The 23,147-nt window shown below is 36.8% G+C and overlaps 1 protein-coding gene across 7 annotated transcripts in view; it reads left to right on the forward strand.

Annotated features, from left to right (window-relative positions):
* The window catches only part of HIPK3 (homeodomain interacting protein kinase 3), a 102,591-nt gene that overhangs the window by 51,561 nt on the left and 27,883 nt on the right, over window positions 1-23,147 (forward strand). For all 7 annotated transcript variants that reach the window (XM_036765581.1, XM_036765580.1, XM_036765582.1 and 4 more), the window contains exons 3-8: window positions 14,107-14,230; window positions 18,443-18,562; window positions 19,441-19,527; window positions 20,508-20,692; window positions 22,227-22,386; window positions 22,709-22,808. In XM_036765581.1, the coding sequence (XP_036621476.1) occupies window positions 14,107-14,230; window positions 18,443-18,562; window positions 19,441-19,527; window positions 20,508-20,692; window positions 22,227-22,386; window positions 22,709-22,808 (776 nt within the window). The remainder of the gene's footprint in view (window positions 1-14,106; window positions 14,231-18,442; window positions 18,563-19,440; window positions 19,528-20,507; window positions 20,693-22,226; window positions 22,387-22,708; window positions 22,809-23,147) is intronic.

The following is a 23,147-nucleotide window of genomic DNA, read 5'->3' on the forward strand; positions in this document are numbered from 1 at the left end:
CTCTTCTCCCCTGGCAAGGCCAAATAAGAGCTTTTGTAGAGATTCTTGTACACATCTTAGCTTTTGTCATTTCCTTGGAGCCAATAGGTTTTAATTAAATAGAACTGATATCTCTTCATTTACTCTTGCTGTAGGGACCTTGGGCAAACCGCTACACCTCTTTCAGCCTCCAAATTCACATAGAATGCTGGTGGTACTAATTGGGTTGAGAAAATAAAATGTGATTATTTAAAGTGTTTTGCAAACCTAAGTTATATCAGTTTTATTTTCCACCATGGCTGATTCTTTCACAAAGTATTTGGTAACAGTAGATTTATTGCCTTTTACTGGTAAGTAAAATGCATTTTATGGTGCTGTATTTAAAGATAATACAGCTTCTCCATTCACTGTTTTAGGGAAACATTTCCTAGCCATTAGTAGGTTGTATCTGTTTAAACTGTTAGCTTTTCTAACTTTTCTGGTTTTGGCTAAAAATTATTATTGGTATATGATCTTGAGCTTATGCCTTTCTAGGTTTTTTCCCTTTTTCAGTTGACATGTTTGTTAGATTTTCTTGTTTGTTTTTTCTTCTTGGGCGGGGTGGTGGTGGTTAACAATCTCTACTACTTTCTATTGGGTTTTTAGTTTGGATCACTACACAGCATATGTAAAAGATAATATAGCTGTGAAGTTTTTTTTATTGTAATATAGTTAGCTTGTGGCTAAAACTGTATTTTAAGAGATGTCAAGTCTGAGGCTTATATGTTGATTATATTTCAAGATGTAACTGAAAATACTGGAAGAAAATTTTAAAATAACACCAAAAATAAATGTACCCAAATTCAAAGAATTGTTACATTTATATTAGCAAACCCATATACACAAAAAAACACTTTGTTATATGATGTGATTTCTATTCTTTTGGTGGAACTGATGTTTTGGAAAGATTTTCTTTCTCATTGAAAAAGGAGAAGTAGTATAACAATATTTTTATTAATTTATTATGTTGCCTGGAGTATTGCAAACAAAGCAAAAACGCTTTGTAACATATTCCAAAGTGTGCTAAATCGTACAAACTTAGGTAATTAGCAGCTAGCTAGCTTAACTCATCTGTCTGTGAAATCCACAGTATTTCTTAGCAATCATAAAATTTGAAGTTGGCCATCTAGTCCAACTCATATCTGACTGAGAGTCCCTGCTGCATACCAGAAAAGTCACTAACCAGTGCCTACCCTTTGACCTAGTGCTACTACTTTGACAACTAGATATCCGGAGAAGTCACAGAAAGAAGAAAAGGACCCATATGTACAGAAATGTTGACAGTGGTTTTTTTCCATACTAGTCCCAAATTGGAAACTAAGAGAGACTGTCTTTTAGGGAGTGTCTAAATAAATTCAGGTATCTGCAAGTAATGAATATTATTGTGCTTTAAGAAATGACAAAATGAACAGTTTCAGAGGAAACTGAGAAGACTTCTGAATTGATGTGGAACAGAACAGTTTTATACAGTTACAACATTGTAGAGAAAGACAACTTTCAAAGATTGTAGAACTCTGATTAATGCAATGATAAACCGCTAGTCCAGAGGACTAAAGATGAAGCATTCTGCTCACTGGAAAGAAGTGTAGAGACAGACATATTTTTCTGCATGGCCAATGTTGGGAATTTGTTTCACTAGTCTATGCATGCTTATGATTTTTTTTTTTTTTGCAGGAGAGGGGCGGTGTTGGGGTGGGGTGTGTTCAGTGAGGGAGTAGTGGGAGGGAAAGATTATAAAACTAAAAATAAATGAGTTTAACCATTTTTGTTACTGCTTTTTTTTTTTTTAAAGGAAATTCACTTTGGCAACTGTGTTGAGAAGTAGATTGGAGTGGGGAGACTTTTCAGGCAAGGAGATAAATTTGGTAGTCCAGATGAAAGTATTTGAAAGAGTGAAAAGCACATGCAGATGCAAATATATGTAGTAGTGACTGACCAGCATGCTTTATTGGTATTCTCATAATATAAAGAGATCCATGGGAATAACCACTATGAAGGATTTATAGGAAGACATGGAATGAGAGACATGTAGGAGGCTCTTAGTAAATGCTAGTTGACTGACTAACTGACTGACTCATCTGTACCATTAGAAGGCTATGATATCAGTGAAATCATGGAGCATTCAAAGTATTGAACTGTATCAAATGCCTCAAGCAGTGGCATTTAAGATGGATACAAAATGTTTATTGCTAACCTTAATTTTTTATTTTTCTATTTGTTTAAATTTTGTATATTAAAAAAAGGTTTTGTTAAAACATTTTAAGTGGGTGGTACATCTTTAGATTATTGGTAGGAATATGCCTACCAATTATTATGGAGGGGGGAAGGCAAAGCAATTGGGGTTAAATGACTTGCTCAAGGCCACACAGCTAGTGTCAAGTATCTGAGGTTGGATTTGAGCTCAGGTCCTCCTCACTCCAGGGCCAGTGCTCTATTCACTGTACCACCTACTGCCCCCAATTATTACGGTTTTTTTTTTTAGTAGAAAAGTGAATTTCTGAGTTCTAAACATTTGACTTAAGTGGGAGAGGCAAAATTTGTTCCATTTCTCCTTGACTTGAAGTCCAGTGCGATTTTCCATTTACATTCTTTCCTCTTATTATTAGCATTGTGGTTCATGTTTGGAGTTGATTGACATTTGACTTCATTTGTTAAGTCAGATCTGAGGAAAAAGTTACTAGGTATTTTGGCTGCTTAAAGAATGAAAGATTGGGACGGAGCCAAGATGGTGGAATAAAAGCAGGGATTTGCCACAGCTCTCTCTTAAATCCCTCCAAATACCTGTAAAAAATGACTCTAAACAAATTCTAGAGCAGTAGAACCCACAAAAAGACAGAGAGAAACAACTCTCCACCACAAGACAACCTGGAGGGTCGACAGGAAAGGTCTGTTGCACCAGGCTGAGAGAGGAGCACAGTTTAGTGCGGGCCATGCCAGCACAGACCGGGCCCCAGCAAACCTGGAGCAGTCAGATCTTCTATTTAGCTCTAGCGTTTTTCAAGAATGCATTAAATACCTCTATGTCATTGAATGTTAGTTTTTTCCCTGTCATGTTAAAAATTGTTGTTTACATGTAACTGGGGAAAAATTAAATACTAAATAAATGCAAAAAAATTAAAAGGAAAATTATGTTTAAAAAAGAATGTAAGATTATTTTAGGTGTGAAATAATCTGTTTGGACAGGCATATTTGTGAGCAATATCGTGTATTAGAGTGATTTATTGAGAGCTCGTTTTGCCTGTTTATTACATATAAAACTCAATCATGAGACCTTTCTCATTATTAGGGTAGTTGCAGGGAATATATATTGACAGAAGGCATAGGGTGAGTTGAATATGAAGGGATGATATCTAAAAAATAAAATTAAGGGGTGAGAGAGAGGAATGTACTGGGAGAAGGAGAAACAGGTAGAATGGGGTAAATTATCTCACATAAAAGAGGCAAGAAAATGCTTTTACGGTGGAGGGAATGAGTGAATCTTACTCACTGGAATTGAGGGAATAACATGCACACTCAGTTGGGTATGGAAATCTATCTTTACCCTACGGGAAAGTATGGGGGAAGGGGATAAGAAAGGGGAGGGTGATAGAAGGGAGGGCAGATGGGGGAGGGGGTGATCAGAGGCAACCGCTTTTGAAGGGGGACAGGGTGAAAGGAAACAACATGACTATTATGGAAATGTTTTGCATGACTCCACATGTATAACCTGTGTCAATTTGCTTGCCTTCTCAGTGTGGGTGGGTGGGGAAGGAGGAAGGGTGAGAGGTTGGAACTCAAAGTTTTAAAAACGAATGTTAAAAATTGTTTTTCCATGCAACTGGAAAATAAGATACACAGGCAAGAGGGTATGGAAATCTTACCCTGCAAGAAAATAGAAGGAGAAGGGGATAAGGTAGGGAGGTGATAGGGAAGGCAGAATGGGGGAAGGGTTAATGAGAAGGGGACAAGGTGAAAGAAGAGAGAAAGTAGAATGGGTAGGGGAATAGGATGGAGGGAAATACAGTTAGCAGTCATAACTATGAAAAAAATTTTGAAGCAAATTTCTCTGATAAAGGCTTCATTTCTCTAACACAGAATTATAAACATAAGAGCCATTCTCCAGTTGATAAGTAATCAAAAGATATAATCAGTTTTCATATGAAAAAATATGCTAACTCACTATTGATTGGACAAATGCTAGTTAAAATAATTCTGAGGTACTACCTCATACCTATTAGATTAGATAATAGGACAGAAAAGGCAAACGACAAATGTTGGAGGGGAAGTGGGAAAAATGAGACGTAACGAGACATCAAATGAGACATAATGTTGTTGGAGTTGTGAATTGATTAAACCATTCTGTAGAGGAATTTGGAATTATGCCCAGAGGGCTATAAAACCATGCATGCCTTTTGACACAGCAATACCGCTATTAGCTCTGTATCCCAAAAGAGATAAAAAAACAAAAAGGAAAAGGACATATGTGCACATACATACATACATACATACACACACACATACACACACGCATAAAATATTTGTAGCAGCTCTTTTCTGGGGGTAAAGAAGTGGAAATTGAAGGGATGCACATCATTTGGGGAATAGCTAAGTAAATTGTGGTATGTTATTGTGATAGAATATTGTTGTACTGTAAGAAATGAAAGCAGGATGCTCTCAGAAAAACCTAGAAAGATTTAACATGGATTGATGCAAAGTGAAATGTAATAGGTACAAAGTAATAGCAATATTGTAGGATGATCAGCTGCAAGTTCTGGATGGCTCAAACCTCTTCCCTTAGATTCTTCTTTTTGTGAAACTGTAATTCTCCTCTCTTAGTGAAACATATTGTCAAGCACAGTGCTGTACAATAGCAGTTAATGTTGGTTTGATTTGGTCATTGCATCTGAAGTGCACCTGCTGTAAAACAGAGAATCATTCAGCTACTGTTGCTTGGATCATTTTCACAACTTAGTTGTCATCCTTCACTTTTTAACTTTCTCTTACCCCCAACATAGGATGTAGGGTGTGTTCAGAGAGGACTAGTACCTTTGGTGTGAGGGCTGCTGAGCCCTTTTCTGGGCTGTTTTCCACCTTTGGTTTCCACATGTTTCACCCAGCTCTCACCTGTGACTCCAAGAAGCTGCAGCATGCACAGGGCTACACTCTAATAAACCTTTTCAATAGTCCGGCTAAGCCAGGTACAGGGTAACCAAGGAGTCTCAAACCTTTTGGTGAGTTAGGGGGTTTCTACCCCAATCATGTGATGATTTCTGCCAGCAGATGAGAACAGTTTGTTCCAGTGGCCATGAAGGTGGCGGAAACAGGTGCTGTGGAGCACTTAGGGCTTGGTTAAACATCGAATAAGCCAAGATCATCCAGGGCCATCACCAGTCATCTTGACCTGTCTTGCCACTGGACTTTGATAACTCTGGAAAAGAGAGTGAGGCTTTGACTTTGTGCAACTAGACCTCACTTAAATCCAATTTATGCACTAATCAAAAGACACCACCCGTAACATTTTACCATTTTTACCTACCTCAAAGTCCTGGGGCAACAGGCAAGTGACAAAGCAGCAGGTGCAGATACACTGCAGCTGTAGTCCCAACCCTGCATAGAGGTGGCCCAGGCCATATAGTTGTCTTCTCACTGGACTGAAGCAGCAGTGGGATGCAGCAGCCCCCAGGATTTTTGAAGAACTGCACTGCTCACCCCCTGGTATGAGGAGGTGGCTAGAAAACATGACTTAAAAATTGTCTGCTTTACCCAGCCCTGGCCTGCTTACTGAAACAGGCGGGGATTCAGCCCTGTGGTTGAAACACACAAAAAGGTACAAAAATTTTTGCAAAGATGATTCCTCTCATCGTTAACATACGATGTGCATGCCTATGGATAACATGAAATCCAGTAGACCTGAAAGATGAACGGCTCTTATTGTGAGAGTACTCAGCAGGTATATAGCAGCCCCTGACTGAAACAAGGGTAGCAAATGAAGATTTTTCCAAAGTTGGAGCTGGATACATGGTTTTTTTTTTTTTCTGGAGTGGCTGTAACGAAGGGTAGTTCTGTGAAGCTGGTGTAGGTTTTGCCAATCAGAATTAATCTAGTCAGCAAGTTTGTATGCTTACCCAAAGGAGAGAACGATTGGTTTATGAGAATGTTATTGACACTTGTAGGAAAGAGTCACACTGCCATCATCAATGCATAGCCTCCCAACATGATGAACTCTGATGAAGTCAAAGAAAAATTTTACGAAGACCTGGAGAACCCTTATCATCAATGTGCCAAAAGAAGACAAGTTTATAATTCTGGGTCATTTTAATGTAGGAGTAGAGACAGACTACCAGACATGTCAGGGAGTCCTTGTAGGAGGAATAGAGTTGGAAACAGCAACAGCAATGGTCACTTACTGCTGAAGACTTGTGTATCTCATAGCCTCATCCCCATCACTGTCTTCTGTTTACCTAAATGCAGCAAAACTTTGTAGATGGCATCCTTGCAGCAAACCTTGGCATTTAATAGACTGTGATAGAAGAAGAGACAGACAGGATGAGAGTGATAAAGGCTATGTGTGGTGCAGAGTGCTGAACTGATCATAGACTCATCTTTTCCAAGATAAAAACTTGTCTTCCACAAAAGTGATGCCCCCAAGGCTAGATGACTATCAGAAGACTTAATGTCAACAGATTAGAGCACTTTTCAGAAGTGAACAGGTCATTGCTAACTTGGAGGGAAAGCTGAGTCAAGGCACATTTAGCAACAGTGGAGTAGAAAAGGAGTAGGCAGCTTTCAGAGGTTTAATGTACAGCACTGTATTTACTCATCTGGGCCAGAATGATCACAAGCATCAATATTGGTTTGTTTAAAATGATGGGGAAATTTAGAAGTTCCTAAACAAAAAATGAGAACTCTAGAGAGTTTACCAGCAGGATAGTTCATCTCTTTCTATCCACCATTGAAAAGTAAAGTGCAAGCAAAGCTTAGAGAGATGCAGGATTCTTGGCTCAGTAAGAAGGCAGATAATACTCCATTTTATGCTGATAGTAATAATCCAGAGTGCTTTTATCATGCCCTGAAGGCTGTTTATGGGTCAAAGACCTATGGTGCATCTGAACCACTCAGTGCTGATGGAGCCATATTGATTAGTGATGAGGACATGATACTGGGGAGATGGGTTGAAGACTTCCGTAGTGTTCTCAACAGACTGTCATCAGTCAATTCTGAAGCAATTGACTGTTTACCTGAAGCCGAAGTCAGTCCCTCCCTGGCCAAATTTCTAACTGAAGAAGAGTTTTTGAATGCTTTTAGGTTCCTCTTCTGTGGCAAAGCACCTGGTGCTGATTCTATTCCAGCAGAGGTTTACAAGGTGTGTGTGTATGGGGGGTGGTGTTCTATTGTTTATACAAAAGCTGACTGAAATTTTCTGACTTATATGGCAAGAGGAACTTATCCCCTAGGAGTTCAAGGTTGCTTCCATTGTCCATCTCTATAAAGGTAAAGGAAATAGATTGTCCTGTGATAATCTCAGGGGTGGGTAGGGTGTGTGGGTGGCTCTCTCTTAGTCATTGCTGTCAGGATTCTTGCCAGAGCCCTCCTTAATAGGCTGATCCTTCATCTGGAAGATGGTCATCTACCTGAAGGCCAGTATGGTATCAGAAAGGGCCCAGAATGGTTGATACGGTGTTTGCTGCACAACAACTTCAGGAGAGATGCTGGGAGCAGAACAGACATCTGTATACAATGTTCATTGATCTGACCAAGGCCCTTGATGCTGTCAGTATTGGGGGCTTGTGGAAAATCATGTCAAAATTTGGCTCCCTGGAGGAGTTCATCAGTGTAGTACATCAGTTTCATGATGGCGTGCTTGCATGGGTTCTGGACAATGGACCATGCTTTCCTGTTTACCAGCAGGGTTCTGTGCTTGCTCCCATGATTTTAGCATGGTGTATTTAAGCAGTGTTGTCAGGTACCTTCAACAAGGATAAAAATGGCATCAAGGTCAGCCACTGTACTGACAGTAAATTATTTAACTTGAAAGGGCTATAAGGCAAGACTAAAATGGAGGGAGAGTTGGTTTTTGTTAACAGATAATTGTGCACTCAGTGTAGCCTCTGAGGCCAAGATGCAACAAAGTATGTATTGATTTTCAGCTGTTTGTGCTAATTTTGGCCTAACAACTAGCACCAAGAAAACAGAGGTTCTGTACCAGCCAGCACCACACCATCCATACATGGAACCATTGGTTATAGCAAATGAAGAAATAGTGAATAAGTTCACTTATCTTGGTAATATACTTTCCAGGGATGTACACATAGATGATGAGGTTAACACATGCGTTGTCAGAGCTAGCTTTGTGTTTAGGAAGCTCTAAGGGAAAGTGTGGGAGAGGAGGTATTAGACTGACTACCAAACTGAAGGTCTACAGAGCTGTTTTGCTGACCTCATTATTATATGCCTGTGAAACCTGGACAGTATTCCAGTGCTGTGCCAGGAAATTGTATTGCTTCCATTTGAATTGTCTTAGGTAGATTCTGAAGATCACCTGGTATGATAAAGTACCAGATACTGAGGTTCTTTCTTCAGCTAAACTGACATTCAAACTCTACTGCAGAGAGTGCAGCTCTGATGGGCTGGCTACATTGTTTGAATACCAAATGTATGTTTGTCTAAAGACTATTTTACAGATAACTCACACAAGACAAGTACTCACATGGAGGTCAGAAAAACTGATACAGGGACATTCTCAAGGTCTCTCTGAAGATCTTTGGAATCTATTGTGAGACATGGTAGACACTAGCCCAGGGCCACCTGGCATGGTGTGCCCGCATCAAAGAAAGAGGAGTACTCTTTGAGCAAAGCAGAATTTCAGTAGCTCCAAAGAAATGTGAGATGTGCAAATTTAGAGATATTTCCACTCCAGATGTTCATGTGGGCTGTTTCTGACCTGTGGTAGAGCCTTCTGATCTTGTCTTGATCTGATCAGCCATAGTCAGACACATGGTACCTTGACCTTGACATAGTGATGTCATTTTCGTTCTCTTCAAGCACAGAGGACAAACACCAACCAATCCCCAGTATCTAATCAGTTGGCAAGTGTTGTTGATTCTGCCCTTCTGACATCACTTAACATATGCCCCTTTCTTTCCTCTAATACTTCTACCACCTCGGTACAGGCCTTTATCACCTTATCCCTGGTTTGTTGCAGTAGACTTCTGCTTGGTCTCTCTACCTCAAGTTTTTCCCCATTCCAGTCCGTCTTCTACCCAGTTATCCTATTGATCTTCCTAAAATACAGGTCTGACTATATCATCCCCCAGTCTATATACTCTAGTGGCTTCCTTTTATTTCCAGAATCAAATATAAATCTGACCCTTCCTACCTTTCCAGTTTTCTTATACCATCTTCCCTTCAACATATTCTGCCATCCAGTGACACTGGCCTCCTTGCTGTTCTTCTCGTGAGACACTATATCACATGACTCAGCCTTTTTACTGGATGTGTCCCATACCTTTAATTGTGTCCTCATCTTTGTTTCCTGTCTTCCCTTGGCTTCCTTCAGGTCCCAGCTAAAAATCCTTTGATAGTCCTCATCAGTACTAGTGCCTTTCCTCTGATATTAATTCCAAGTTTACCCTGTATGTATCGTGTTTGTACATAGTTTACATGTTTTTTTTTTCCATTAGATCGTAAGCTCTTTGAGAACAGGGACTATCTTTTAACTTTCTTTGTATCCTCCAGTGCTTAGCGTTGTACCTGGCACAGCGAAAGTGCTTAATAAATACTTTTTACTTGACTTACCCTTGAGTAAAATTATTTAGGTTAATTTTTCTTGGGATCACAGTAGCTCATAGTAGGATGTTTTAAAGTGATGATAGTGTATTTAATGTAAAAAACTATAAAGAAATGTTTGAATCATGAAAGGATTTAATTAAAATGTCAAATAGAGCTGTTATAAAATCAGTATTTTTATTTTTTTATTGTACCTGGCTAGTTTTAAAATCAAAATATGTATCAACTAAAGAGAAAGGAAGAGAAACATCGGTATTGCAGATAACCTACCAATGGCAGAGCTTCAATCCAATTAATATATAATTTTGAGAAATGTTAAGAAATTTTTAACTTGGCAGAGTGATGTTTTTAAAAGAATTATATAATATTAAAAAGCATGCTAAAACAGTAGCTTAATGTTTCAGTTACATTTATTTAGAAAATATTTGATGGCATTTAGTAATGCTGCAATTTTAACCTGTCATTTTGATTAACCTAGAAATGTGAAAACTAATCAGAATTTGTGCAAAAAAAAAATCACAGATTGTCTTGTGCTATACCATAGAGCTCACTTAGGGCAGTAATATTTTTTCCTTTTTTTTTAGGAGAGGAAAGAAATATAACTTTGATTAAAAATTAGTTTTATGCAAGTTTCTGTGCTTCTTTAGATTTCTCTGTTGTTCATTAATAACATTTTCATACTTTGAAAATTGAAATAATGATTATATTTATTGATTTGGTAATAGAACACTTGATTCGCCAGCACTTGTTGAGTATTATTTGTAGGACACCATACCTTTTTCTTTTTAGCTTTATTGTTTCCTTTTATATTTATTTTCATTTTTTAGCCTGAACTTAAACAACAAATAAAATAGTATTCTAAATATAAAGTAGAAACAGAAAAGGAGGATTATATGTGAAACTATGAATATCTATTGTGTACAACTTAATTTTTTTTTAATAATAAATTCAACCTGTGACTTTCATAGCTGTCCTTCTGTTTGGGTCTCCTTTTGGATGCCTTTTCTTCCTACATTAATGCCTGAACATACTTCTAACTTCTCTCCCCAGTGAGCCTTCCTGTGTAATAAAAATTTTTAAAAGAAAAAACTCCATAAACCTAATCAGCAGATTGATTGTGTATGTAACATTCCACATCCATTCTGTGTACATACTCTTCTACCTATCAAATATAACTATGCCAAAATAAAATTACTTGCCTCATAGGATGATGGATTCTCTCTCATTGGAAGTCTTTAAAGGTTGAATGAACACTTGTTGGTTCTGTTATGGAAGAAATTGTTCTGGTACAGGATGGACTAGATGGAAGTGCAGAGTTCCCTTCCAGTTCAGAAATTCTATGAAGATAAAGGACATTGTAAGGTTTTCCTCAATGGATTTAAGACTATGCAAACTTGAATAATAAAAATCTCCCCCTCTCCCCACTCCCCCACCCCTGCCCAGATCTGACTGTACCTAGACAATTCAAAATTGATTGGCATCAGTAACAAGTCTTCTATTAGAATGTAAGCTCCTTGAGGAAATTGTTCTGGTCTCCTCTGTTTCCCAGAATCCTGCACATGGCATATACAGGTGATTTGGAAATGGATCAAAAGGACATTTAGTCTTCATGAAACTCCTTATTCTCATAACCTCAATAAAATAAATGATGATGATGATGATGATGATAGCTAACATTTAGGTAGAACTTTTAAAGTTTGCAAAGTGTATCATTTGATCCTTACAATAACCCTGTGAGGTAGGGTCTGTTATTATTCCCATTTTACAGATGAAGAAACTGAGCCTGAGGTTGTGACTTAACCTCATCATACGGCTATTTTGTCTGAAGTAGAACTTGAACTCCACTCTTCCTGACTCTAGGCCTAGTGCTCTACCTACTGTACCACTCAGCTAACTGCTTTTCTGAAAGCCAGTTCAGTAAGTCTGTGTACTCGTTGCCTTCACCTGAGACCTCCTACGGATCATTAAAGTACAGGGATAACCTGGGTTTTCAAAATGATATATTGAAGCTAAAATTCTGGTAGGTCCTACCAAGATAGAAGACTTCTGTAATGCTTGTCATCTGAGGACTTAGGAGAGACTCATCACCGTATTGGTAACAGGATGATATATATTTTTTCTTGCAACTCACTAAGACCATCTACTGTGAGCATAGAAGGGGTTACTATTTGTTTTAATGCAGGCAATACGAATAACTAAATCATAGATCTTTTAAGAAATGAAGCACAGGTAAGACATTGTTAGTTTCAGTTGCAGAGGATGCTCAGGAAGAAAGGTCTCCTTTTTTGTACTTTAAGACTTTTTTTTTTAAGAACACTGCTATTGAGAAGGGTCAAGAGACTGTGGTCTGGAGCTCTGATGATAAGCCAGGAGAATGGTAGAAACCTTGTTCTGCCTGTCCAGTTCAGAAAGGATTCCAGTCAACCCTCTTGCCTTCAGGGGGTATCTGTGAGCTTTAAGGTTAATGATCCAGAGGAAGTCTAAAGTGGAGGCAACTACTAAGTACACAGACTTAACAAATTGTTTTTCAGAAAGGCAGTTAGCTGGGTGGTACAGTGGATAGAGCACTAGGCCTAGAGTCAGTGCTTCACCCTTTGACCTAGCAATACCACTACTAGATCTATATTCCAAAAAGGTCAAAGGAAAAGGAACTATATGTATAAAAATATTTATAGTAGCTTTTTTATGGTGGCACAGAATTGGAAATTGAAGACATGCCTATCAATTGGGGAATGTTTGGACAAGTTGTAGTATATGATTGTGATGGAATATGGTGGAGCTATAAGAAACGATGAGGAGACCGATTTCAGAAAAACCTGGAAAGACTTTCATGAACTGCAGAATGAAGTGAGCAGAACCAGGAGACCTTTGTACAGGATAACAGCAATATTGTATGAAAATCAGCTGTGAATGACTTAGCTGTTCTCAGCAATACAGTGATCCAAGACAGTTCTGAAGGTCTTATGATAAAAAATGGTATCTGTCTCCAGAGAAAGAATTGATGGAGTCTGAATACAGATTGAAACATAATTTTTCCAATTTCTTTATTTTTCTTGCCTTTTTTGCCACATGGCTAATATGGAAATATATTTTGCATGATTAAAAAAAAACGTGATTCTGAGCTACATAAGCTTTTCCATACTGTCAAAGGGGTCCATGAAACAAAGAAGGTCAAGACCTCCTGCATTAAGAGTCTTAGAAAAATAATTTAACATTTCTTCATGATTCTGAAGTTACTTCTGGCCCTTATGGTATCTTAAGTTAAATAATGAATATCCATTATCATCATATTGTGCATATACAAAAGTACTTAAAACAGCATTCATTTTTGTAGAACATGGGAAAATAGAGGATTTACAATATTTATTCTGAAAAAAATTCACCTTTGGGGGATGTTGTAATATGTTTTTGGCAAAAAAGATTGACTTTTTAGTTGGGGGTGAAAGAGTGCTTTAGTCTGAAATTCCCTGGTGACCGAGATTCTAAAAGGAGAGCGCTAATAGATCTTTTCGAGTCACTTTGGATTATGAAGGTGGTTATGATTCTGTGTCTAGCATTCTGGTAAAGACCAGATCAAGATTTAACTTGAGGTATCGTTGGGTGTTCTTGGGAAATGCAGGAGTAGTTGGCTGTGGATATAATTACAGATAATAAAAGTGCTCTTTCAAAGGCCAAAAGGCTTTTTATTTTAACCATTCTGATAGGTTTTCTAAACTATGTACTTTCTAGCCTTTTAAAATTTAATTATTTTTAAATTAATGATCATTCACAATTATGATCATGACTATCCATTATTTTACTGTGTTCTGAGAGAGATTTTTTTGCCTTTTCTTTTTGTCAACTTTAAACTATTATTTTTCTTACTTTCTAGTGACTGGTTCTAAAGGTTTCATTTCCCTCTCCTTCAATTTTCTGCTTATAATCTGCTGTGACTTAGGAAGCTAGGTAAATTTATTAAAATTAAATATGAAGATTTGAACTGCAGGGTCTTTGACAGATACTTTGGACTATCAGATACCTTTTATTTGGTTTTAGGTATGTGTTCTAGGGAATTCTGGCACAAAGAGGGTATTAATGGAAAGAGTGTCTATGATTTGACATTTAGGTTTGCAAAGGCTCTTAGAGAGTAAGAGAATCTCAAGAAACTACAATGGAGAAAGACCATATTTATCATTTTTTAAATAGAAAGAGGCACGGCATTCTCTCATATCAGTGGATATTTTACTTAAAGCCATTTTAAAGTAATAAAACTGTAGAAATAATTTTTTTTCGATTTTGGTTTTAATTTAGTAAGTTTACAAATGTACTTTGTTTGACTTTCAGAGCTCCAGAGATCATATTGGGGTTACCATTTTGTGAAGCCATAGACATGTGGTCACTGGGTTGTGTGATTGCTGAGCTGTTCCTTGGATGGCCACTATACCCAGGAGCACTGGAGTATGACCAGGTAGTAGAACTGTTACGATATTTACCAGTAAAGTTAAATATAAAATTTAAAATAATACACAAACACCTACTTCTTACTGTCAGACCTGGTTGATGTGTTGGTTTTGCTGAACAATTTTTTTTCCCTTTTTAAAATACCTGTTATCAAGCCATAGTTTGCAGAATAAGGGAAAAAACATCTTTCCCATGTGAATATATTTCTTCCATATGAAGGTGATGTAAAAACAAGATATCAGTAAAACAAGATTTTTGGGGTCCAGTCAGAGTTAGCTATATTTAGTGTATGAAATATGGCTTTTTTTTTCTTACTTTATTCTGTTTTTTACTTGTGGGAATGATAGAATCATACATCCATTCTCTCCCCCTTCCTGACTTTTCTATTTCTGTCAAAGGGATCACCATCCTCCCATCCCTTGAGGATGGAGCTTCTGCATTATCTTTGACTCCTCATTCTCCCTTACATTTCATAGCCAGTCATTTGCCAAATCTGGACAATTTTACCCCAAAACATCTCTTGTATCTGACATTTTCTCTCCATTCACAGAGCTACCACCTTAGCTAAGACCTTCCTCACTTCTTGCCTTTACTATTGCAGTGGCCTCCTAACTGGTCTCCCTTCCTCAAGTCTCTCACCACTCCAGTCCAATCTATATACAATTTCACGATGATTTTTCCCAAATGCATCTCTGACCATGTGACTTGCCTACTCGGTCTACTCTAGTAGCTTCCTGTTGTCTCTAGGATAAACTACAAACTGTTCTTTTTATCTTTTAAATTCCTGTGCAGCCTGGCTCAAATTTATCTTTCCAGTTGCATTTGATATTACTCCTTCTTCTACAGTCTCTGATCCAAACATACTGGCTTTCTCTTTGTTCCTCACTTTTTCCATGCCTTTGCATTGACTATTCCACATGCTCTTTGTAACAAACAACTGATTCTTCTATTTCTGTTGCCTAGGTACAAGCAAAACAAGTCTAATCCTTTTTTTTGTGATAGCCTTTCAAACACTTGAAGCTACAACTGTCATGTGTCTTACCTAAGTCCTTTCATTTCCAGGCTAAACAACTCAAGTTCCTTCAAGTGATGTACATATCGTATGATATTGAAGCCCACTGCCATCTTAGCCATCTTTCTGTTTTATCAACCTCCTTTTTAAAATGTCATACTCCTCCCCAAGGCCCACTCCTACTTCCTGATGTGGTCTGACAAGGGCAGAGTGAGGCAGGACTATGACATCCTTTGCCTTGTATGCTAAGTTTCTCTTAATGCAGTTTTAAAATTGAATTTGCTGGGTTTTTTTTTTTTGGCTGCCATGTCATACCGTTGACTCATTAAGTTTGTTTTTCACTAACTCATCTCTTTCCAGATTTTTTTCTGAAGACTTATTACTCTGGTCATATCTGCCCCATCTTTTACTTTTAAAGCTTATTTTTTAAACTTTGAAGTGTAAGACTTTACATTTGTCCTACTAAATATCACTTTATTAAATAATAGTCTATCATTCCAACCTGTTAAGATATTTTTTGATCCTTATTCTCTCATCCACCATCTTCGTTAAGACCACTTGAACTAGCTTTGTGTCTTATGCAAATTGGATAATCATGAGCTTGCCATCTTTGCTTTTACTCAAGTAGAATTTCTGTCTGATTAATTCCTCTTAACTCTTGAATATTTTTCACTAGATTTATGCAACCAGTTTTAGTTATGGCTTTATAACAAAATATAATCCAAAAAAAGTATTGCACAGATTCTTGAAGATAATAAAAACAGTTTAAATAATAGTGTAGTAAGATTTGTTTCACAGAGTGTCACTAATGAAATTCTTTTCAACGTTTGATTGGTCTGGACAGACAATCACACTATTTCAATGGTGTTGTACAAACTTTATGCTTCTATTTATAGTACTTGGTTCCAAGATTATAAATAACATAAGAAAAACCTTCATATAATTTAAAAGTAACTGATGATGAACTGATTCAGAATGAAATGAACAAAACCAAGAGAACAATTGGTATAGCAGCAACATTATTTAAAAACAAATAATTTGAAAGACCTAAGAACTCTGATCAGTGCATTGACCAACTGCTGTTCCAGAGGACTGATGATGAAGCAGTGTGCTGCCTACCTCTGGACAAGTGATGGGCTCAGGATGCTTGATGAGACACATTTTCAGGCATTTCCATTGTGGATTGCTTAATTGTGTATATTTGTTACAACAGCTTTCTTTTTCTTTTTTAATCTGGGGTGGCTGGGTGTCAGACTGGGGCTAGCGACAGAGTAGCTAAAAAGCAAGGAAAGAGGCTCATTAAAAACTTTAAAAAAATAACAGATGAATTGTTGGAAGGTTAGAAAGAATCATAGGTAATATGAATGTCTTTGAAAGTTACTTGTGAAATTTGTTATTTATTTAAAAATAAAAATAAGCTATATGTAGTAGCCATTACACTTTAATGAACAGTTCTCTTTTTCTTTTTGTATGTGGAAATGCTTATTTTATTTGGCTTTAAGTTCAGAATTTTAAAAAATTTAGACAATAAAAACAAGTAGTACCTTTCATTAGATGCATACACTCAGTAAATATTGGTATTTTGACCCATGAAATTTCTGATGGAGTTTAAAATGTTGTCTAGATTGGTCTAAACTTAAATTGAAGAAAAAGTCATATACTTTCCAATACTTTTTGGCCTGTTTTTAATCTTTTTAAAGAAAAAAAGCTCATTTTTTTTTAGTACTAGATAATAATGTTGAAGATAATTTATATTATTTCCTGGTAGTAAACATTTATTAAGTGTGTGCTACTTTCTGTCTAGGCCCAAATGTACAAAGGCACATAAGAAAACAGTCTTTGTGCCCAAGGTACTTATTTTTCACTAGGTGAACACAAATCATATAAATAGATGAGAGAAGGAGGAGAGAGAATAACTCAGGGGTTTAGGAAAAACTTTCTGTTTTGTTATAAAGGAGTTATTGATAAAAGCAACTCCAGTGACAGGAAATAATTTAGCATCTAGTCTAAATTTATTAGTTTTTTAATTGCGTTTTTAGTCATTATTCAGAAGGTAGATATAATTGTGGTAAAGGTCATTTCAAAGAATTTGCATGGTACAAAAAGAAATAAGACAAAAAAGCTGTGATGTCTTAGCCAGTCTATCAGTGTTAAGTCAGTCCACCCCAATGAATTCTCTTCAACAGAGTTGTGTGTACAATAGATGTTATTTGTTTTCTATTCTTCTGGTAGTGACTGTCTAGAGGATGAGACCTAAGAGGGCTCTTACAAATTGTTTAGCTCAGTTCTCTCATTTTATAGATGAAGAAACTGGAGCCGATTAGACAAGTAGGCTTGTTCCATAGTACCACAGCAGGTTAATGGCACAGTGAAGACTAGCGTCTCATCTAGTTCTCATGATATCTAATCTTTTGCTTTTCTCTTTACCAGTATTTATTCAACACCTCCTCCATTGAATGCAGTCGGGGGATGATACATAGTACCCTCAGCTTGCCTGATATTTCATTAAAGAGAAAAGCTACAGCTAAACTGAATTTCATGTTTGTTTTTTCTGCCTTTAAATAGTAATCATCCTTCGAGTCTGAGTAACATTTAACCTCTACATTTTCCTCTTTCTGCTGAGTATGCCATCTTTGTAGTCACCAAGGTTTGCAGTCTTGGAGGTCATCTTTAACTTTTCTTCTCTAATCATTCTCCCTCCAATCTTAGTCCAATCACTTGCCAAGTCTTACCCAGTCTATTTCCACAAATTTTTACTTCCAGTTGTCTTTGTATTAATTTCTTCTATAGTAGTTTCTTAATAGATCAGTTTTAAATAGGTATTTTTATATACTACAGAGTATATCCGGTGTTCTCGAAGGCTATGCTAGTGGAACGTTAGCTCTGAAAGGTCCTACCAAGCTGGAAAGGCTTCAGATATAAGCCCAGTAACTTTCCCTAGTTTTGTTGTTTGAGCATTATCCTTGGGTAAGTTCAAAGAGGCTCTCTGCCAAGTTGGCGGAGAGTGATGAATTATTTGGCCACAGAAGCTCTTGAACATTTGCTAAGTTGTACAGGGATCATGATTTGTTGGTAAAAGGGAATACCCACACTGATGAGATCACAAGCCATGATGAAGCAAGATTCAAAATTGATTTTTAATTTTTTAAATTTTTTTGCAAGATTCAAAATTGAACCTTAATTAAGTAATTTTTGTTTGTTTTTCAGATTCGTTACATTTCACAGACTCAAGGTTTACCAGGAGAACAATTGTTAAATGTGGGGACAAAATCTACAAGATTCTTTTGTAGGGAAACAGATATTTCACATTCAGGTTGGAGATTAAAGGTAATGAATAAAAATCTTAAGAAACTTCTTTGCTTAAACTACCCTTTGCTCCTCTTGTACTTTTTTCCCCCTACTCCATCTGTTGCAATTTAAGAAGCCTTCCCAGTTTAACTCAGCCTATTTTCTCTCCCTCTTCCTTTCCTTCTCGTTCTCCTTACTCCGTTTCTCTTTTTCTAATTTAAGTCTTCCTTTATTTCTGTAAAAGATGTTTTATAGTTGTCATATTTGTCCAAACTGTGCCTTGGTAAAGTGACTCTCAAGTATTTTGTACCATTTTGTAGTTAATTTAAATGGAATTTTTTTTGCTTTCCTGCTGGTTTTTTAAAATTTTATTTTCCTTTTCAGTTCTGAATTATTCCCTCCCCTCTCCCCTTTCTTCCTCCACTAAGAATCAGCCCATTCTCTAAGCTGATAACAGAGTCACTGATCTTTTCCCCCTTGGTACACTTTTGTATTTTGTATTTGTAATTTCTTTTGATTATATGCTTTTCTCACAAAAAAATTAATGTTCGAGAGTGGGGAACAAAGATTGGATCTACTCTGTGTGTGTGTGTGTGTGTGTGTGTGTATGCGTATATACACATATATGTATATTTATATATAACTCATGTAACTTACCTTGTTCTTGTGAAGTCGGTTGGTGTTTTGTAAGAATCACTGACTTGAGAATTGCTCATTCTTAGTCATTGTGTTTATATAATTCTGTAGCATTTGAAAGTTTTCTCCCTATTCATTCTACCTTTAATCTTCATATTATACATTATTGCTAATTACTATATGCTATTTTAAATTTCTACTGCCTTAGAATACTTAAAATATTTTAATGTTTATGCTTTAAGAAAAAGAAATAAAACTGTTATTTTTATTTATTGGATAAGACTCTTGAAGAGCATGAGACAGAGACAGGAATGAAGTCTAAAGAAGCCAGAAAGTATATTTTCAACAGTTTGGATGACATAGTGCATGTGAGTACCATAATCTCTGCCAGCCTTATGTATTTAAAATGATGGTCTTGAAATGCCTGGTGTGGTAAAATACATTAATCATTCTTTTAGTTTGAATTTGATAGCTTTGGTGGTAGCTTTGAATAAATTTGTCCACCCTAATTGATCAAAATCTAATTGGTTTTGATCACCTTAAAAAATTAAGTTGCGACTTTGCTTGTCAAACTTAAAAATTAGATACTCACTTTTTCAGTTGAAGTTACTTTCTGTCATTCTTTCTTACATTGCTGTATGAAAAAATATTAATTTATTTAATAGTTAATTTTGTTACTTGTTCTTCTGGGTCTGACTCAGGCCAGTCCTTTGGTAGTTTAGGCTCCACATTGAAACAAAATGAGACGTTCATAGTACATTCAAGAATTGACAAAGTGAGATTTACTTAGTCATGGCAGGAAAAGGATGTTCAACAAGGAGAAGTATTGAGAACTCCTTGAGTTGATTCAGCTGAACAAAGTTCCTGTCACAATCCACCAGCCAAGTATCAGAGAACCCTCCAGTTCCTTCAGGCTTCTTTGTATTCAGGAAGTGAGAACATGAGCAGAAAGGAACCACTTGAGCCTTTAGTCCCTGGAACCAACCAATTCTTGAGAAAGGTCTCGATACCTTTTAAGGAAAAACTAGCCTGAGCTGCCTGGGGGTGGGTGGGGTGAGGATCAGGGATGTGGGGGATGTGGAGAGTAGGATATTGCTCTGAAGCACTTGTCATGAATCCTTTGTGGCGCTGGAATAGACTTTATGCCATTTAATCTCAAGGTGTCGTTATCCCTTGTGTTCTGTGCCATTTTTTAAACCTTCACAATATTTGTGGGTCCTTTTTTCCTCTGTGGGTCAGAGAATTTTGATTATAAAAATTTTCAACATATGGCTTTCTTCAGTTTCTTATTCTAGTGTAAATGTATTTTTTCTTCTCTGTTTTCTCATTTGAAATTCTGGTTTTTCAGGTGAACACAGTGATGGATTTAGAAGGAATTGATCTTTTGGCAGAGAAAGCTGATAGAAGAGAATTTGTTAGTCTGTTGAAGAAAATGTTGCTGATTGATGCTGATTTGAGAATCACTCCAGTTGAAACATTGAACCATCCTTTTGTTAACATGAAACATCTTCTGGATTTCCCTCATAGCAACCAGTATGTTCTGGGCAAATATATTTTTGATATATTTCTGGGAAAAGTGTGATATTTTCCTAGAAAATGATAGTAGTCATCTCTTCTAAACTCCACACTTGGTGCTTGGTGTGAGCTTTAATTTCTTTAAGTACTTATGTAAGTGTAGTGGATAGAGCTCTGAGTTTTGTGATTTAAAAAAACTGTGGTGTCTGATTTTGGCTCTTGCTACTAATTTAGTTGTGTGATATTTGGTGTATCACTTATTTCATGTTCCTCATTGGTGAATTGAAGGTTTAGGACTAGGTTAGGAGTCAGCAATTTTGTATTTAAAAATGTAGCAACCATTCTTTGTTCTCAGGCCATACAAAACATATGGTGGGCTAGACTTGGTCTTCATGCCATCATTTGCCAACCTTAGGATTAGATGATGTCCAAGGATCCTTCTAGTTCTATCATCTGTCGTTTGCCTAAGATCATACGTGTAATTAGAGCCAAAATTATATACTTATGTATATACACACACATATATACGCCTGTTTTCATATATATGTGTGTGTGTTTTCATTTTTGTTACATAACAAGAAGGGAAGAATGACAGTCATGTGATAAAAGATGCTGGTTGATGATTTTAACTATGGACTTTGCTGGGTGCCAGTAACACCAGTTAGTGTCAAGTTCTCCTGATCTCTTTCCTTTTCCCCAACCTTGGCCCTCCCTAATGAGGGAGCTGGAAGTATGGGAACGTATGAAGATACACAGAATGGGACCCTGTGGGAATAACTGTGCCTTTAAAATGGTGTGACTGTAACACTCATCTGCTATGTTTGGAAAAAAAAAAAAGTGGGGAATGGACCGAAGACAGGCAGCCTAGATGAAAAACTCCATAAAATGTTCACGTCTTTTGCATTTTAGCACTTTGAGAGGGGTGGGAAATGGGGGGGAACGGGAAGGTTCATTTGAGGCTAGTGATTTTATTGTTGCAGGTATCTCCTTATGAGGAAATCCTCCTCTACAAATGGACATCTTCAACTTTTGCTTGAGGCACTGAGAGATTAAGTGACTTACCCAGGATTGTACATATCTATGTTTTAGAAATGGGACTGGAAGCCAGGTTTTCCTGAGTCTAAGGCCTGGCTCTATCCACTACCAGATACTGCCTTTCTTTATTGAAAAACTTTAAAAATAGTAAGATACCCACATACATCAGACGATTGTCTCAGACAGATGTCTAGAAATTCAGGAACAATTCTTTTTCTGGGGAAACTGAATATCGGATACAAAATAGTTATTACTACTATTTTACTATCTTCAAAAAGATTACAGCAATAAAATTGCTTTGATTGACTTTTAAAATTTTCTATCGTATTTTCTAATGAATGTTTTTTGTTTTTATTTTGGAAATTAACAATATCCCTTGTACATTCTTACTGGGCCTCTTTGCATGTGAGCTTTCTACTTTTTTTTCTTATTCTTTTGAGAGCTTCTTATGTATTGTATGTTTATTTTTAAATACTGTGCACTCAGTTGTACTTATAGTTACTTTTCTATTTTGCAGTGTAAAATCTTGTTTTCATATTATGGATGTTTGCAAATTTCACTCAAATTCATACGACACAAATAATCGCAATAAAACTTCACTTATGAGACCAGTTGCCTCAGGCAGTGCTGCTAATCTGACTGCAAATTTCACCAAAATAGGCACATTAAGAAGCCAGGTAAGAGTAAATATTTAAGAATTTGTATCTATGTATCCTTTTTAAATTATTCAAATTTAGATTTAGGAATATATAGAAATTTCATGCCTTTATTCTCTTAAAGCAGTTCCCTCTGCTTCTCCCAATTTTTTTTCTAGTTCATTTAGAATCTAACCTTCTGCCTTTGGGTTTTATCAGCCTCTATTGTGCTCACTACTGGGTCCATTTTATCACTCCATAGGAATTGCAATCTTGGGAAATAGTATGATTTTTAGAAAAATTGTATGCATATAGCTATGGAAACATTGATCTGAACAAAGCCATTTCACTCTGAATATTTCAGGCATTAACCACATCTGCCCATTCAGTTATGCACCATGGAGTGCCTGTGCAGACTGGGACTGCCCAGCAGACATTGATTATCTGCCCACCAGCAATTCAAGGTATTCTATTAAATTGTGTTTCTGATTTTGGCCTATGCCTATATTCCATAATTTCTAGGTGTTGTTGTCTTTTTGAATTTTGTTTTCTGTTTTGTATAGCTTCTGGGTTCTAGTGCTCAGTTATTTGGCCCTGAAGCTACATTTATAGATGCCATTAACCAAAAATGCCACATCTTCAGTATGCTCTGAAGAACCTGGTGCCACAAGTAGTGTGCCTATATAGAAATTAGTGGTCTAGAAGAGCTTGCAGGTAGTTTGGCAGTTATGTGCTACTTGAAAGCCATGTGTGTTTGGAGAATTACTGCTTTTAGGTTTTCAAATTTGTATATGGTGTCATTC

This window comes from Trichosurus vulpecula, chromosome 6 (assembly GCF_011100635.1).
Source record: "Trichosurus vulpecula isolate mTriVul1 chromosome 6, mTriVul1.pri, whole genome shotgun sequence".
In the NCBI taxonomy this organism is placed as follows: domain Eukaryota; kingdom Metazoa; phylum Chordata; class Mammalia; order Diprotodontia; family Phalangeridae; genus Trichosurus; species Trichosurus vulpecula.